Source organism: Neolamprologus brichardi, chromosome 23 (assembly GCF_056152115.1).
Source record: "Neolamprologus brichardi isolate AB-2024 chromosome 23, ASM5615211v1, whole genome shotgun sequence".
Lineage (NCBI taxonomy): Eukaryota > Metazoa > Chordata > Actinopteri > Cichliformes > Cichlidae > Neolamprologus > Neolamprologus brichardi.
Genome location: NC_142125.1, coordinates 16,306,533 through 16,322,140, shown reverse-complemented (window position 1 = coordinate 16,322,140; position 15,608 = coordinate 16,306,533). Strand labels below are relative to the sequence as shown.

The 15,608-nt window shown below is 38.5% G+C and overlaps 1 protein-coding gene across 2 annotated transcripts in view; it reads left to right on the top strand.

Annotated features, from left to right (window-relative positions):
* The window catches only part of nlgn1 (neuroligin 1), a 286,547-nt gene that overhangs the window by 117,774 nt on the left and 153,165 nt on the right, over positions 1-15,608 (top strand). For both annotated transcript variants that reach the window (XM_006801992.3, XM_035912635.2), the window contains one exon: positions 9,252-9,404. In XM_006801992.3, coding sequence (XP_006802055.1) covers positions 9,252-9,404 — 153 coding nt within the window. The remainder of the gene's footprint in view (positions 1-9,251; positions 9,405-15,608) is intronic.

Sequence of the window (15,608 nt, the reverse complement as noted above, 5' to 3'; positions counted from 1 at the left end):
CAGTGAATGCTCACACCGCAGATTGCAATTAAAAATTTAGCAAACATCTCTGTGAGACAAAGCTGCTTCTCAGGGGCAAATACCTCACTGGTGGAATTAAATCTCCTGTGAACCAACTCTGCAAAAGGTAAGACAAGGTGAAGTGAATATTGTGGCTTAGCTGATCAGTTTTCAAAGCAGACAAACTTGTAGTTAGAATGTATGTAATATATTGTCATTAATATATTTAATTTCCATTAATATTGACTTTGGTAGGTAATTATTGATCCTGGTAATTAAAGACTGACATGTAGCTACATGTTTTAATTTAAAGCTCTGGAAAAGTGGACCCTGACGTAAGATTTACTTTATACATTTTTTTCTGTAAATAGTATATCTTTACAGGGTTAAACAGATTCCAATCTGCTGCACTTTGGGTCACTCATTGTAATATAAATAACTATATGGGTAGTTATATACATTATATATAAAATCTGTGTCTGCATAGGGACAAGATCAAGGATGCTAACCCACAGTTTTCTGCCACAATGTGCTAGTACAGAAAATTATAAAGAGAAGACTCTATAACCATATATAGTAATCAAGACATGCTAGTTAACCCATAAATATATGGCCTGGTTTGTGTTTGAAAATAAGCAACATTGTTACCTGTTCTGCACTTATTGCCATGAATTTCCTAAAACTCAAATGCAATAAAAATAAATTATTTTGTCCCCATGTACTGCTAATCATTTAAAACCATTTAATCCTTTAATGCAAGGCGTGTTGTATTGTTTAAAAAAAAAAAAAAACACTTCAGGGTTCCGGCGAATGTCTTTTGAAAACTGCAATGACTCTTCTTTGTATTGAAATGAGTGGTGTTATGATGCTATGGCATTCCACTTGAAACCCATTAATCTCATCAGTAGAAGAAAGAAGAACCTTTGCTCAATTGCCATAAAATAAGAGACATTTGAAAAGTCATATTACGAATAAAATGTCTTTGATAAAACCCAGAGATAGTGTCGTATCCCCTTGAGACTGCTGCAGTGTAATTCTAATGACAGGCAGAAAGTCTTAATAAAGCACCTCTACTGTATAATGTGATGAAGTAAACAGCAATTACATCCAAGTAAAACTCACAACCATCCAGATCCCTTTGATCTGCATCATCATGCAGTTTTTATGGGAGTTCAAACACACACGCATACACACACGTCAGTAAGATTATAGAAAGTCACAAAGCTCACACAGATCTATTCAATGAATTCCATGCTAGCTTCAAGTGTTATCTCGATAAAGGATGTGGGGAAGACAAGTGAACCAGTTTAATTTACAGGGAAATATGTTTAAGAATGCCTGCATGGACACGCAGACCCCCACTCTCTTTCAGGGCAACTCCAATCAGTCTGAACTCTCCCTCCCCATTTTACTTTCCACGTAGCTCTAGAGCAGGGGTCTGCAACCTTTAACACCCAAAGAGCCACTTGGACCCGGTTTCCACGCAAAAGAAAACACTGGGAGCCGCAAATACTTTTTGAAATCTAAAATGAAGATAACACTGTATATAGTGTTTTTGTTTTTTTTTACCTTTATGCTTTGTGTGAACAACTAAATTAAGTAAGTAAAGTTTATTTATTAAGCGCTTTTCACAGACAGGCAGTCACAAAGCGCTGTACACAAATATTAAAATAAACAATACAATCAATAGACATTATACACAATGTAAAAGATCAAATGTAAATAATGTAAAGAATATAAAATACGTAGATCAACAAAAGGCTTGTTTGAACAGAAAAGTTTTTAACTGCTTTTTAAAAGAATCCACAGAGCAACTGAGGTGTGTTGCTTATGAAATCCATGAAGTGCTACAGAGAAAATTACATTTTATTTATGTAATTAACATATTTTGAACTCTTAAAGAAATATAACAAAAAGAAAGACACCCAGCTGAACTAAAATGATCCATGTAGCAAACAAAAACTGTTGTGAGCCGCCACCCTTATATTGCCTTTGGGCTTTTGGAGCCTTGACCTGACTTTTAAAAAGTAATTGAAAAATAAAACACTATTCCGTTAGAAAAAAAAAAAGATATTTGCAAAATTCTGCCTAAATATGTATTTTACCTGGTTAATGTGTGTGGCGGCGCGAATCGGGGCTTTCATCTTTACGCAGGACTGTAAGCTGTCCTCTGTGAGGCGTGAGCGGTGTTTGTTTTTAACATAGTTCACGGTGGAGAACAGCTGCCGACATAATGTGGATCCGAAGATCCATAACTGGCCTACCTGGGGTCGAAAGTCTCGATAAATGCATGGCGTTTCGGCGGGTATACTGGCTTCCGCGAGTGTGACGCTTATTTTGAGCGATGAAAAAATAATAGAATATAATTTTATTTTTATATTTCAAAATCATAATTTTCCAATTTATAACTACAAGTTAAAAAAAGAACTAAACACAAATAAAATACACTTCAGCTAAATACTTCTAATTTAATTTCCCAAACCACGCAGAGCCGCAGTATAAGGACAAAAGAGCCGCATGCGGCTCCAGAGCCGCATGTTGCCGACCCCTGCTCTAGAGGCTTTGACCTTTGACATAGTGTTGCCTTTTATCTGCCAACTCATTGAGGACATCCCTTCACAACCCCTCCCATCCAGTATCTTGCATTTTATAATCTCTTTATAGTCTCTAAAGCTGCTATTTGTAATCCTTTTTGTGCTGGGAATAGAGATGTAAACAGGAAAGCCCAGAGAACTCAGGATTTGTTAGAAGCTTCTGTTTTAACATCAAATATTGCTGGAATAGTTAAGAGTCAGAATGTGGAAGTGAAGATGTTTCAAACTGTGGCCTCTACTTATGGAGGCTCTAATACCTATTTTAAGTATTATATGTTATTACCTGTGAAAGATTAACCTCCAGGAATACAGTATGGATTAGAGTGTTAGGGGCCCAGAGATGTTGCTAAAACCATGTAGACAATCTTGGAGTAAAAGAAAAGATCATAACAATATCAACATCCTTGCCTTTCTCCATCCAGCTCATGCTTGCAAATAATGAGGCTGTTTAATATAACATATATGAATTAAAATAAATTTTCTGGTTTCTGAATTGGGCAGCATTTTGAAAGCAGAAACCTTGGGTTTTCACTCTGTGGCTGAGTTGTCCATCCACATCTCCTTGAGACGGGATGGACTGAAATATGTCTGTGTAGGTTCTCATGGTAGTCTTTAAGGATGACGGTTTTTTTGAAGACCTCACCCAAGAGGCGTCTTCAGTTCTCCATCCATTCATACTCTTCCACTTACCTTTATCAGGGTCATGAGGGAGGGGGCTGAAGCCTATCCCAGCTACCATAGCAACCGGTCCAGGGTACGCCCTGTCCAGGGTGTCCAAAATCTGACGCATGGCTAACACAGACAACCATTCGCATTCAGATTTACACTGAATCGCCAATTAACCTAACCCCACTAATTACATGTCTTTGGAATGTGGGTGGAAGCCGGAGTACACAGGGAGAACTTGCAGACTCCACAATGAAAGTGGTGAATGGTCTAGATGGTGGAATCGAACTCAGGACCTTCTTGCTATGAAGCATCAGCACTTACTACTGTGCTCCCCTTCTTTAGTTCGGTGGATTTAAATTCATACAAGATGGTAATTTTCCTTTGGCTTCAGGTCAGGGAAGCGGGTTGTCACTATTGATAGTGCTTAGATGCTGAGATTAGCTTAGAACACCTGGCCTTCTTGCAAATCTTGGGTGGGGTGCTGCAACATCCCCACACAGGCACTCTTGTCTACTGGGTACTTCAGTGCTCACATGGATAATGATAATGTAACCCCAAGAGTAGTTCTGTTTCTAGAGTTCAGTGCCGATCATGGATAGTCCATAACGGAAACTATGTTTGACCATGATTGTGTCCAAAGTGCACTTGGCAACAGGAAATGTTGCCAAGTTGGGTTGGATTCTGGAAGTAGCTGATAAGTGCTGAAAAAAAAAAGGACATGGCTCTGTCAAATCCATACTGGCAAACTTTGGGAGAAGTCTGATGAGGCCAGAGAACAAGACTTTCAGTTGGCTTCAAATCAATTCTGGCAAACCATCAGGTATATATGGTTGGGTTGGCGTGCTGACGTCAACTGAGGACACAAGAAATAGAAGCAGTCTTTGTGTGATGCATATGACTTCCATCACTAGGTGTGAAGTCACTGAAGTAGTTAAACTCTAATAGCCAGGTCGTTGAGATGGCTGAGCTTTCCCTAGAGTCCATACAGACTCTGGATGTTGTGGAAATGAATTGGCAAAGTGTAGTGGTGGAGAACGCATTCAAGCACTTTCCTTGTCCTCTGGAGCATGGTGGTGCGGGGGCTGTCATTGTTGGCTATTCAGTCCACGTAGAGCAGTAGTAATAGTTAGTTTTTCATTGCTGGCAACAAGTTGGACTCATTTCCCTTAGGTATGGGGCTCCACCAGGTCTGGCTCTTGTCATCAATTCTGTTTGTAATTTTAATGGACAATGTTTGTAGATTCAGGCAAGGGGAGGACAGTTTCAGGTATGGTAGCCTCAGGATCTTATCTTGGATTTTTGCTATTGATGTGGTGCTCTTGGCTTCACTGGTTGATGGCCTCTAGCTTTCACAGCCATGGTTTTCAACCAAGTATTGAGCAGCTAGGATGACAGTTAGTACCCCAAAGTCTTGTTCTCATCAGAAAATGAAGGCATACCCACTTGGGGCAATGATCCACCACCCCAAGTAGAGAAGTTTAGGTATCTTTGGGTTTTGGTCATGAGTGAGGGAAGAAGGGAGTGGGAGACTGTCAGATGGATTGATGTAACACCTGCAATAATGGGGTAAATATAGAGCTTAATTCAGAAGTGTGACCTTACTACTTGAGCTATGTTTTACATTTTTACCCTTACGTATGGCCGCAAGCTCTCGGTAGTGACTAAAAAAGTGATACACAGATAGAAGTTGTGGAAATGGACATCATTGAAAAGGTTCCCTGGCCTCAATCTTAGAGATATTGACCTTAATCATTGGAAAGGAGCACAGGGTAGAGCTGCCAACTGGATGTCCAACTGGTAGGAGACCCTGAAACAGAACCAGGACAGTGTTTATCGTAGATTTAAATCTTAGTTGATTTGGGAGTGATCAATGTTTGTACTGCAATACAAACATTAGAACTGCAAATTCTAATTATAATAAAATGATTGGTCACTGTTAATACATGGTAGATTTAAATAAATATATCTAAATCTCTTCATCATACATCTCTACATTGATGCCTTCTTAACCATGCTAGTGAAGAAGTTTTTATGAACAGTTTTCACTGAATACATTTTATTAGGCAGCATTTGAATCAGTTTTTAGCACTTGGCCTCATTTTGTTTCTTGTTGGCCATACCAGGATTCCTGTGTCTTTATTCCCTGCAGCAAAAAGCTAGAGCTAAAGAAAAAAAAACAACCCTTTTCTTCTTGTGACTGTTGTTGGTTTGATAAGTCCTCTACACTGGCAAAGGGAGAGGATACCAAAGTTTTTGCAACAGCCTGGGGGCCTCTCTTAGGGTTTGCCCAGAGAAATCTAAAGCACCTGAATCTCTTTGATCATAACCTCATCCTCAAGGAAGCAATGATCTACTCCATGCTGGCATGGCACCTCTCCTCTGACAAACCCTCCCTGACCCATACTCATCCCAGGGAAGATTGAGTGGTCAAATCACTACATGATTGCATCTTATTTTCACTCATCTTAGAGCAAGCTTTCATCTTTCTGCTCACTGTGAAACACACAAACCCACACACACAGACACACAGAAAAAGAGAGAAAGGACAGTTGAATTTCCCTGCCTGATTCTAGACACATTCATTGAAAATTAAGTTACAGGAATCAATATTAACTACTGATTACAATAATCACACATGTATTTGCTAGTTCAATAATCACCTCAAATACAATTTATTCACTGATGGAAAGTGGTGGGTGGTAGAAAGTGTTGAAATATGCTGAATAAATTGATAAGTAAGGGGAATGAATGGAGAGGCTGGGATTTACAAGATTTTTTTGGCTCTGAATGCTGGACTTGGCAGCCAATGTAGGTTGCCAGGAAGCCATACTGAGAGCAAGCTGGATAGCATAAACTTAAAACCTTAATATATAATATGTTGAGTATACACTGGGAGTTGTTTTAGTCAGTAAATCCAGGTAAATTCAGGTAAATCCATCAATGTTCGAGCGTCGCTGCGGCAATTTAATCCTAACCTCACCTCATTACCACTGACCTTCAGCAAAGAACAAAAAAAGCCACACTGGATTTATATCACTTCAGCAGAATTTCATTTCTATTTTCAAGTAACACTTGAGAGGACTCATAGAAATACAAGTGACTCTAATAATACACAACTTCCATTCTAAAGAATTATTATTATCGTAACTCTTTCCTCATCATTTTGTTTACAAACCCATGTTAACAATTACAATTAATGTTATTCATGTTGTTATTATATAAAGCCCATTGGATTTCACTGTCGCGGTTGTTGTAATCATCTACATCATCTTCATTTGTTGTTCATAGCCATGATGATGGCATCATCTCTACCATCTTCACTGTTGTTGCCATTATCAAAATCCAAGCCATTGTTTTTCCCAGAATTTCAAATATTGCAGTTTTTTTTCAGCACATATTTGGCACAGATGCTTTGAACCACAAGCTGTGGCGGTGTTATTAGACACTAAGAGTGAATGGTCCTGTTTGACAAAATCTGCAAAAGGAGGCAGAAGGGGTGGTGTCATCAATCACAATACTGTCAACCAGGAAACTTCTGTTTTTTTCCTGTTTTTTTTTTCACTATATTTTAGTTTATACACCAAAATGAGCTATTTAGTTAAAAAAAGATAATAGTTTGGGTCAAAATATTTGCAATTTGGATTACATTAAAAAAAAAAAATGCTTGTTGAAAAACAGCCCTTTTGTTCCAACCAGTCAAAAATTCACAGGTTGGAAGTTGCATGTTACCTGGCCCCACTGCTGTTTTCGTAACATGATGTTGACTACATCATAACTGCCACCACAGTAACATTAATATTAGCATAATTGTTGTAATATTGTCCTTTAGTAACATCATTGTCTTGATCATAGCTATTGTCTGTTATACTTGTCCTCATTGCCATCACTGTAATAGGTAGCTATCATGATTTTTTTTAGCATGGTTGTTATTTGTCACTGAGATCATTTGCACCGTAATAGTTTTCAGTATCATTACTATCAACACCATTAGCAATGTAATAGTTAATCGCTTTCATAGTTAGCTATTGCCGTCATCAAAACCATCTTGGGTGACACCAGCAAAAAGTATTTTTATTTCCATGATTGTCACCACTATCAAGTGCATTACCATTACTGTCAATATCATGGTTGACATCATTGACATCATGGTTAAACTCATTGCAATCACCATTTACCATTCCCACAGCTGATTCCACTATATATCCAGTATTAATTGCCATTATCCTCATCTCTGTCACTCATCACTGTCATCATCAAGGCTGTCAGTTAATTATCACTACTGCCACTGTCATGCCAACATGACTATCAGCATTATCATTACCATTGCATAACCACCATCATAAACAGAATCATATCATCACAATTACCCAGTTCATTCATTCTTATGAACTCGGTTTGTCTCCCCTCCTCCCCTTTTGTTAGGTTGCACATATATCTGGACTGTACAGCACCAGCACACATACGCACTTGCCATAATCTCCTGACCTTTTTTGTCAGGAGTTTCTGGAAGTGTTCCAGAGGAGAGTTATGATGTGTCGCTACATTGTGGCCAGTGCCTGCTGCGACAGAGGGAGCTGAATAGCTTTAAAAAAAAAAACAAAAAAAAAAACTGTAAAAGGACAGAGACTGTGAAGTGATGTAATGGTCTCTGCACTCAGGGAAACAGAAGAAAAGACAAACATAGTACAAAGGCATTCAGAGAGAATTTTACCAAAGTCAACCTACCTTCTTTTCTTTAATCCCAATTCCTTTTCTGTGTAAGATCATTCTGACTATGTATATGTGTATATATATATATATATATATATATATATATATATATATACACACATATATATATATAGTCCTAAATTTTAGTTAAAAAAGGAGCAATAATGTTAAAATGATGCTGATGCATTGCATTTATAGGAGCGCCTACAAACTATTTTCATGTCAGTCTTTTAGTGTCAAGAAGTTCCATCAAAATGTGTGTTTTTCTTGAGGTTTCTAATTTGCCACTCCTCTGGTTTAGAAAAGTATCGAAAAATATTGACAGAATCTGTCTTTTGTTTTCTTGGTTGGTTTACTTTTAATTCCCCACACACTCTCTCATCTCTCTCTGGTCCTGATCCCTCACTGTAAAACATCATTAGGATAAATGATGTGTACTGCTACATGTACTGATAGAAACAGTTAAGAAACAACATGAAAAGGCTCATCACTGAAAAACGAGATGAAAGTGGAACCTTGTTTTGAACATGGGCTGTCGCATGTTGTTAGATCTCCTGAGCCATACCTTACATTTGCCAGGTGCAAATGAAGTACACATACTTCTTTTTTACATTAATAGATTCTCACTGCTCAAAATGATTAAATCTGCTTTAAATCACGCTGATTTATTTTAAAAGACAAGCTTAGTTCGTTTTTACATCTATCAGTCTGTGCTTTTATGCATTTATATTCACAAAGTCAAGGTAAGCTTTTTCTTTTACACTACTTTACTGAAGTAAAATTATGTTCCAATAAAGCAATGCTTTTTCATAAAGTTGTCAAACCTCATATGCTCTTAAATTAAATTAAATTAAATTAAATTAAAATGTCTCCCATGTTATTCTCTAAAGTTCCTCAGTATATTGGGACATTTCAGATTGCCATTCTGGCATTTTGGACAGTCCATTGCCTGAAGGAAAATACAACTCATTAAATTAAACACATCAAATATCATTTTTTCCTTTAAATCCATATGGAATTTAGATACATTGATAAACAAATTAAACAGCATATCCCAATAACAACAGTGATATAGTGCTTTCATATTGACAAAATATTTTGATGCCTAAAACTGACAAGGTCTCTATGTTGAAAGCCAGTGTGCCAAAAAGGTTGGCGAAAGCCCCCTACAAATGAAAGTTGTGAAAGTGAATCCCTGACCGTCACTTTCTATATGTCATCTAACCAGTCCTTCTGCCTCTTCCACCTTCTCCTTTTCACCCCTCCCCCCTCCTCTAGACATTAGGGAGAGTGGAAGCCCCAAACCAGTGATGGTTTTCATCCATGGGGGCTCCTACATGGAAGGAACTGGGAATATGTTTGATGGCAGTATCCTGGCCAGCTATGGGAACGTGATTGTCATCACTTTAAACTACAGACTTGGCGTCCTAGGTAAGGATCCTGCAATGAGTGACCATTATTGCTGTCGTGTTGTGTCGTGTCTGTTCTTCCTTTATTTATGCCTTTTGTCATGTTGAGTCCATTACCTTAGCCTTAAAAAGACGAAGACCAGGGATATCTGTATTTCTTTCTTTTCCTTTCTTTCTGCCTTCCTTTCTTTTTTTGGTCCGTACATTGTTCTGGCTCAAACTGGTATTTCTTGCTAATATCTGGTGTCATTTCTTTGTTGATTGATTGCGGTATTTCCAAAGACTGCATTTGAGCTTTCTATGAGATGATTGCTTTTCATTCTTCCTTGACTTTGACGCTAAAGTAGGCAGGTGATAGGCATAGTAGTACAAAATGTTTGTGCCATCCCTTTTCTGATCCTTTGCTCATCTACGTATTTGTTTAAAGTGACATGTTGATTGCATCTCTGCATAGTTTGAACCTGGTTATCACTCTGCTGTACATCTCTTGCCTCCTTTCATATATAGTTAGTACAATGGATTTTCAGTCCCTCTTGTTTCTGGATATCTCAGTTTTCTGTCTCCCCTGTCTTATTTTTTTCTCATCAGAGTAATTCCTAATTCCTTTTTCCTTCTTTTAGATGTCACTGCCACATGATAGAAACAAAGGTGTGCTGAATGAGATTATGCTGTCATGGGATGGACCGCTTTCATTTAAATGCTCTTTTGGTTTATGGGGTTTTCACCCGGTGTGATCAACGGATAGCAGAATAAAGATACAGGGCAATATCCGCCTTTCACTCAAATATATATTAAAAAAAGTTTTCTTGGCATGTGTGTGAGTGTGCGTGCATGTACAGCTATGTGTTTGTGTGTGTCAGGGTGTATTTAGCGAATTCATATAAATGCTCACATAATATTCTTTGTGAAGAGCTGAAACACAATATCAGTGAAATATTAATGTGATCTGCAGGTGGTCTGCATCATCTCTGTAATCTCAAAATTATTCAGACTCTGATATTTTACATTAGTTATATTTTAATCGGAAATACTTAGACTGGCTGAAAAACCTGTTGCTTTCTTGCACACATCGTAATGATACCCAAAGATCAACAGTGGTACTAAAATTCTTGACAGCTAGAAGTAAGATAATTAATATACATATATGAATATTTTAAAAAAGATCTAGTGACTAGATATGCAGCCTTCCTACCCACCCTAAAGTTTAGCTTCATTGCAGACTATTACAGTTTGTAGAGACACCATGTGTATAAAGTGCACATACTCTACATACACTAAAAAAACACAATTTTGGCTTTTTCTGAACTCCACACTCCAAAACCTGCTGTTCAAAGCTGAAATCTTGGATTTCCCTGTTATGAATAAACTGGCATAGCCAATTCAAACTCTGTTTGCAAATGACATTTAAAGCTTTAGATTATAGTTATAAAGCATTATGGAAATTACATAAGCAGCTGAAGTGTACAACCACTTCCAAACATCAAAGGCTTGAGAAAGGATAAAAAAGGCAAGTAAGTTGAGAGTAATCCAGCCAAAGATCAGTCAGTTACATTTTAGAACATTTAAAATTATTTTAAAAGTGGTGAAATCCTCAGTCCCTTAGGCATTCCCTCCTTCTCATTCTTTTCTGTTTTTTTCCCTCCGTTCCCCACTCGCCACTTTTTCGTTTGCAAGCTCTTAACTGCTCCAAGCCTCATAGTGTTGAGGGAAAGTGTATTCCTGCTGGTTAACATGAGGCACTGCTGTTTGCTCTCAGATTAAACTCTGTGTGTTTGTGTTTACCCCCCTGGCAATGGGCAAAAGTGTGCAGCTGTACCTTACCCAACCTTCTAGTGGGCTGTGTGTGTTTGTGTGTGTCTGTGTGTGAATGACAGTAGATATAGGACTCATAATCAGTGGGCTTGTGGGCTTTCCATTCAGTTATCCAGTATAATTGAGTACAAGTTCTGCGTTGGACTCTAAGTTGTTTTTCTTTCTCACTGTTAAGAGTCAGAGCCCACACGGTTCTGACACTTAAATGGGAGTTCTTCCTCTCCGAGGTCACCAGGTGCGTTTTCAAAGGGGGACGCAGTAATATTGCAGGGCCTTAAGGTTACAATATATAGTACCTTGATATTACTGTTGCGGTAAACTGTGAACTGGATATATTAATAAACTGAATTGAATGTTAATGTTTCATTGGTCCAGACATGATGTATATGTATTATGTAATCAGCAGCCTCTTTAATTAAAGTCAGCCAACCACATGTTTTTAATATGAATAAACCCGTATATTAGGTATGATAACTAAACATGTGTTGGGTTTAACATTTGGTGTGGGGGAAAAAAAGGTCTTTATTAGAGAATGAATACAGGAGTTAATGAAAGATATTACACATCTCAAAAATTAAGAAGGACTAGGCAACAATGTTTGTTTAAACCTTTTATACCTACTAACATTTACCAGCATTATAATTATGTTCTCTAGTTAGCCAGTTGGCCAATGTTGGTAATGTTGCTGTGGGACTGACCTATACAGGCGATCGTGGCTCAAGAGTTGGGAGTTTGCCTTGTAATCGGTAGGTTGCTGGTTCGAGCCCCTGGACAGTCTCGGTCGTTGTGTCCTTGGGCAAGACACTTCACCCGTTGCCTACTGGTGGTGGTCAGAGGGCCCGGTGGCGCCAGTGTCCGGCAGCCTCGCCTCTGTCAGTGCGCCCCAGGGTGGCTGTGGCTACAATGTAGCCTGCCATCACCAGTGTGTGAATGGGTGGATGTAAAGCGCTTTGGGGTCCTTAGGGACTAGAAAAGCGCTATACAAATGCAGGCCATTTACCATTTACCTTGCCCAGCCAGCCATTGCAGCACCTGTTTGCTTGGAGATGCTGCTCAGCTGACAGAAATCCCTACCCTCGCTCCAGTGATTTTTCTCCTTGGTTTAGTGTGTTTGTGTGTGCAAGTGAGCACTACGAAGGAAACCATTAGCGGCTTTAAATATGTAGAGCTGCTGGCGCGAAGCTGTATTTATGGGTTAAGGGCCTTGGCTGCAATGATTTTGGCCATGGGGCATGCATATAGTATGCTACTGTCAGTGTGTGTTCATGGGTGTGTAGGAGGTTGTGTGTTTAATGAATCAGAAGTTTCTCCAGGGTGCAGATTGGGTGTTTATGAAACACATAGTATAGTGCTATCAAAGTGCCATCTCAGTCCCCCTTGGTTTATAATCAGAAGTCCTGCTGTGAGGTTAGTTTTTATTTGAATTGTTTGGAAGTGCTTAAGAAGCTAAATGCTCTATCACAAATATGGTATAATGTTTTTTTCCCTTTAAAGTGAGATCATATTCTGAAATTTGCTGTATATTATCATATAAAATCTCGCCTTGTCATAAAAACATTTCGATTCCCATCAGTGTCCCCAGTGAATAAAACTTATATAGGGGATTGTTACTGAGCAGTTATGAAACCGTCACACTGAGTTATTTAATATTGTTTAATCCCAGATGTCTATCATACTGGCATTGTGACAAACACAGAGTCACAAATGTTGACTGCATGTGGTAATATGTGAGTTTTAAGCCTCCACGCTTGGCTGTTGGAGTGCTGAAAAGCGGACTGTGCCTTTAAGGCCAGGCCCTCACAGTGCGGAGTTTGTTTCAGCCCAGCCAAAACCTTTAATCATGCTGATTGATGAGGTGCATTTCCCTGACTCAAACCTTCTCCAAATACCCCTTCCATTCCAGCCATACATCAGCCATTCAGCCAATTCATCAAGCCTCTGATTGTTTTAAGATATACCTGGCCAGTAAAATATCCATTTCTCTGCATGCTACTGCTCCTCTTACTTTCAGCACTGCGATCAAGCCTATAGAGACCTGGCATGAGAAAAGAACTAACTAGCAGAATATAGATGTTTTAAAAACAGGTTAATATAATAGTTCGATAATTATGCATTTAAAATGAATCCATAAATTGATCCATTTGTCAATTCTTCCATTTATTGTTTTACTATACTAAGGTTCATAATGACTATGCGAGCTCCGTGACAAATTTAAAGATAAAGCAACCACAAAATAAAATAAAAAATTAATAATTAAAAAAAACATATTCAGGGCATTTCTATGAGCCTAAACATTACCGCTATCGTTAATTATTTGATTAGCAGCGTAGTTTAGTCCAAAAAGTCCCAAGATATGTGCTGAAAAACTTTACTGATTGCATGCTTGTTATTTTTTCTGCATGCTGCACACATTAGGAAATCCACAAATATTAGATTTGGCTAGCTAGTTATTTAAATTAGGACTGTGTGCATTTCACACAGGCATTTCCCCTAATATTTACCTTCCTAAATAATGCTCGCTCTCTCTCCCTTTTTTATTCTAATATATCTTCTTTTCTTTTCCCCTTCCACAGCAATTGGACTTTTTCTTTCCTGTTAGTTTTTGTCCTGCTGGCAAAGTGTGGAGGACTATTATTTTCATGCTTATTAATTTCTTTCTCCCTGAAACAAATACTCCAATGATTTAGGTTCATTACTCCTTTTGCGCCTCTTTTCTCTACCTTCTCCTCTTGCTAGTACCCCTGACACAGCTTTCTCAAAAACTCGAGAGCATCTAATCTTTAAACAAAAGTGTTTGAGTTCTCATCCATGTGTAATGATTGCTCCACCTGCAAACATTGGTATTGCTATTAGTTCTCTTTCATTTTGTCTCACTTTTCTTAGGCTTTCTCCTGAGCTAACAATAAACACATTTTCAAAAAGTCCATAGCCATTACCTGTATGTGTGTAGATGTTTGACAAGGGCTTTTGGGAGGGGCGGTTGTGAAGCTTAATCCTCGTATGTAACTAAGGGAGTAAACGTATCAGTGGTAGGAGTTGCAAAGCTATTCAGCACTATTAAGCCATTTTATGTACAAAAACTTTTTTGCCATAAAAGCTTTACAGTGTTGTAATGCTTGTAGTTTTGTATCCTGGACACTAATTGTCACAAGCTCTCTCTCTCTCTCTCTCTCTCTCTCCCTCTCTCTCTCTCTCTCTGTGTGTGTGTGTGTATGCACATAGGCATATTTAAATGCATCATCAGCAGTCCTTTGCCGTACTGCTTGGATGTTCTTTCTTGTAAATTTGCCAAATAGGGCTCAAACATTTCCTCTGCTATTTTAGGGCAGAGAAGGCTTTGATCAGTGGACAGACTGCATTGAGACATGTTGTACTATTTGCTTCAATATTTCCCAGTTTCACTGTGCTACCCTCTGCCAAGATCCCAGCATTTCTGAGGAGAAAGCTAGCGAGCTGACAAGACAGATGACATGATTGGAAATCATGACTTTCTATCCTTTTGGTGTGAAATCAGCCCAGATGTGCCCTTTGATTAAAGTGCAATCTGCCCTGATCTGTGTGGTCCAGTATTTTGCATGTTAATTTAATTGCTGATAGTGATACTAGAGTATTTCTTTTTCATTTTGTTTAACAGAATACATGTTCAGAATGAGAATTTGTATTAATTCCTAAACTGTTTTGTAATCAGGCTGCCTTGCACTGGCGATTTCTATACTGTACCATTCTAAATGGCTTTTTTCCCTTGGTAAGAACTGTGTGTAAACAGTAAGTACGGAAGAAATCGCACAATAACAGCTAACATTTACTGCATCTGTAATACTTGTGTGGACATTCATTAACAGAACCAATTAGATCAGGTTAGCAAGTTTTAGTTGAAATTGCTAGAAGTATGTCAGTCATATGAAAATCATTCTTTTTTTGTCATTGCACTGGACTTATGTTGAAGTATTCTGGTTGTGAGGTGATCTGTGTATGTCAGTGCTCAGTTTGCTTTTCACCTACTCATTTGGCTGAGTTTTTCTGTGATTTATTCATGAGCGAGCAGCAATACTAATGGAAAACTATGCTATGCTAATGGTGATCTGGCAATAGCAAGGTTGGCGATGCAAGGTTACAGCAGCTTTCCCGATGCATCACGGATTGGATTAATCTAGCCAAGACTTGGACAACAGTCAGCCATCTGGGCATGTTTAACAACGCCAGGTTGCTCTAGCCACAACCATTGCACCTTGCCACCAACGCACCTCACAATAATATGCACGGTTCATGGCTACTAATAGCTACAGCCTTTATGTGAGCTTTCACCACATAGTGTTTGGAAGCATTCCTGAAATTGATCAAACATGTGTAAACTGTTGTTGCTGGTTTTCTTTCAGGCAATCATGGTGTTCTAAACCCACACCCTGCACCCTTT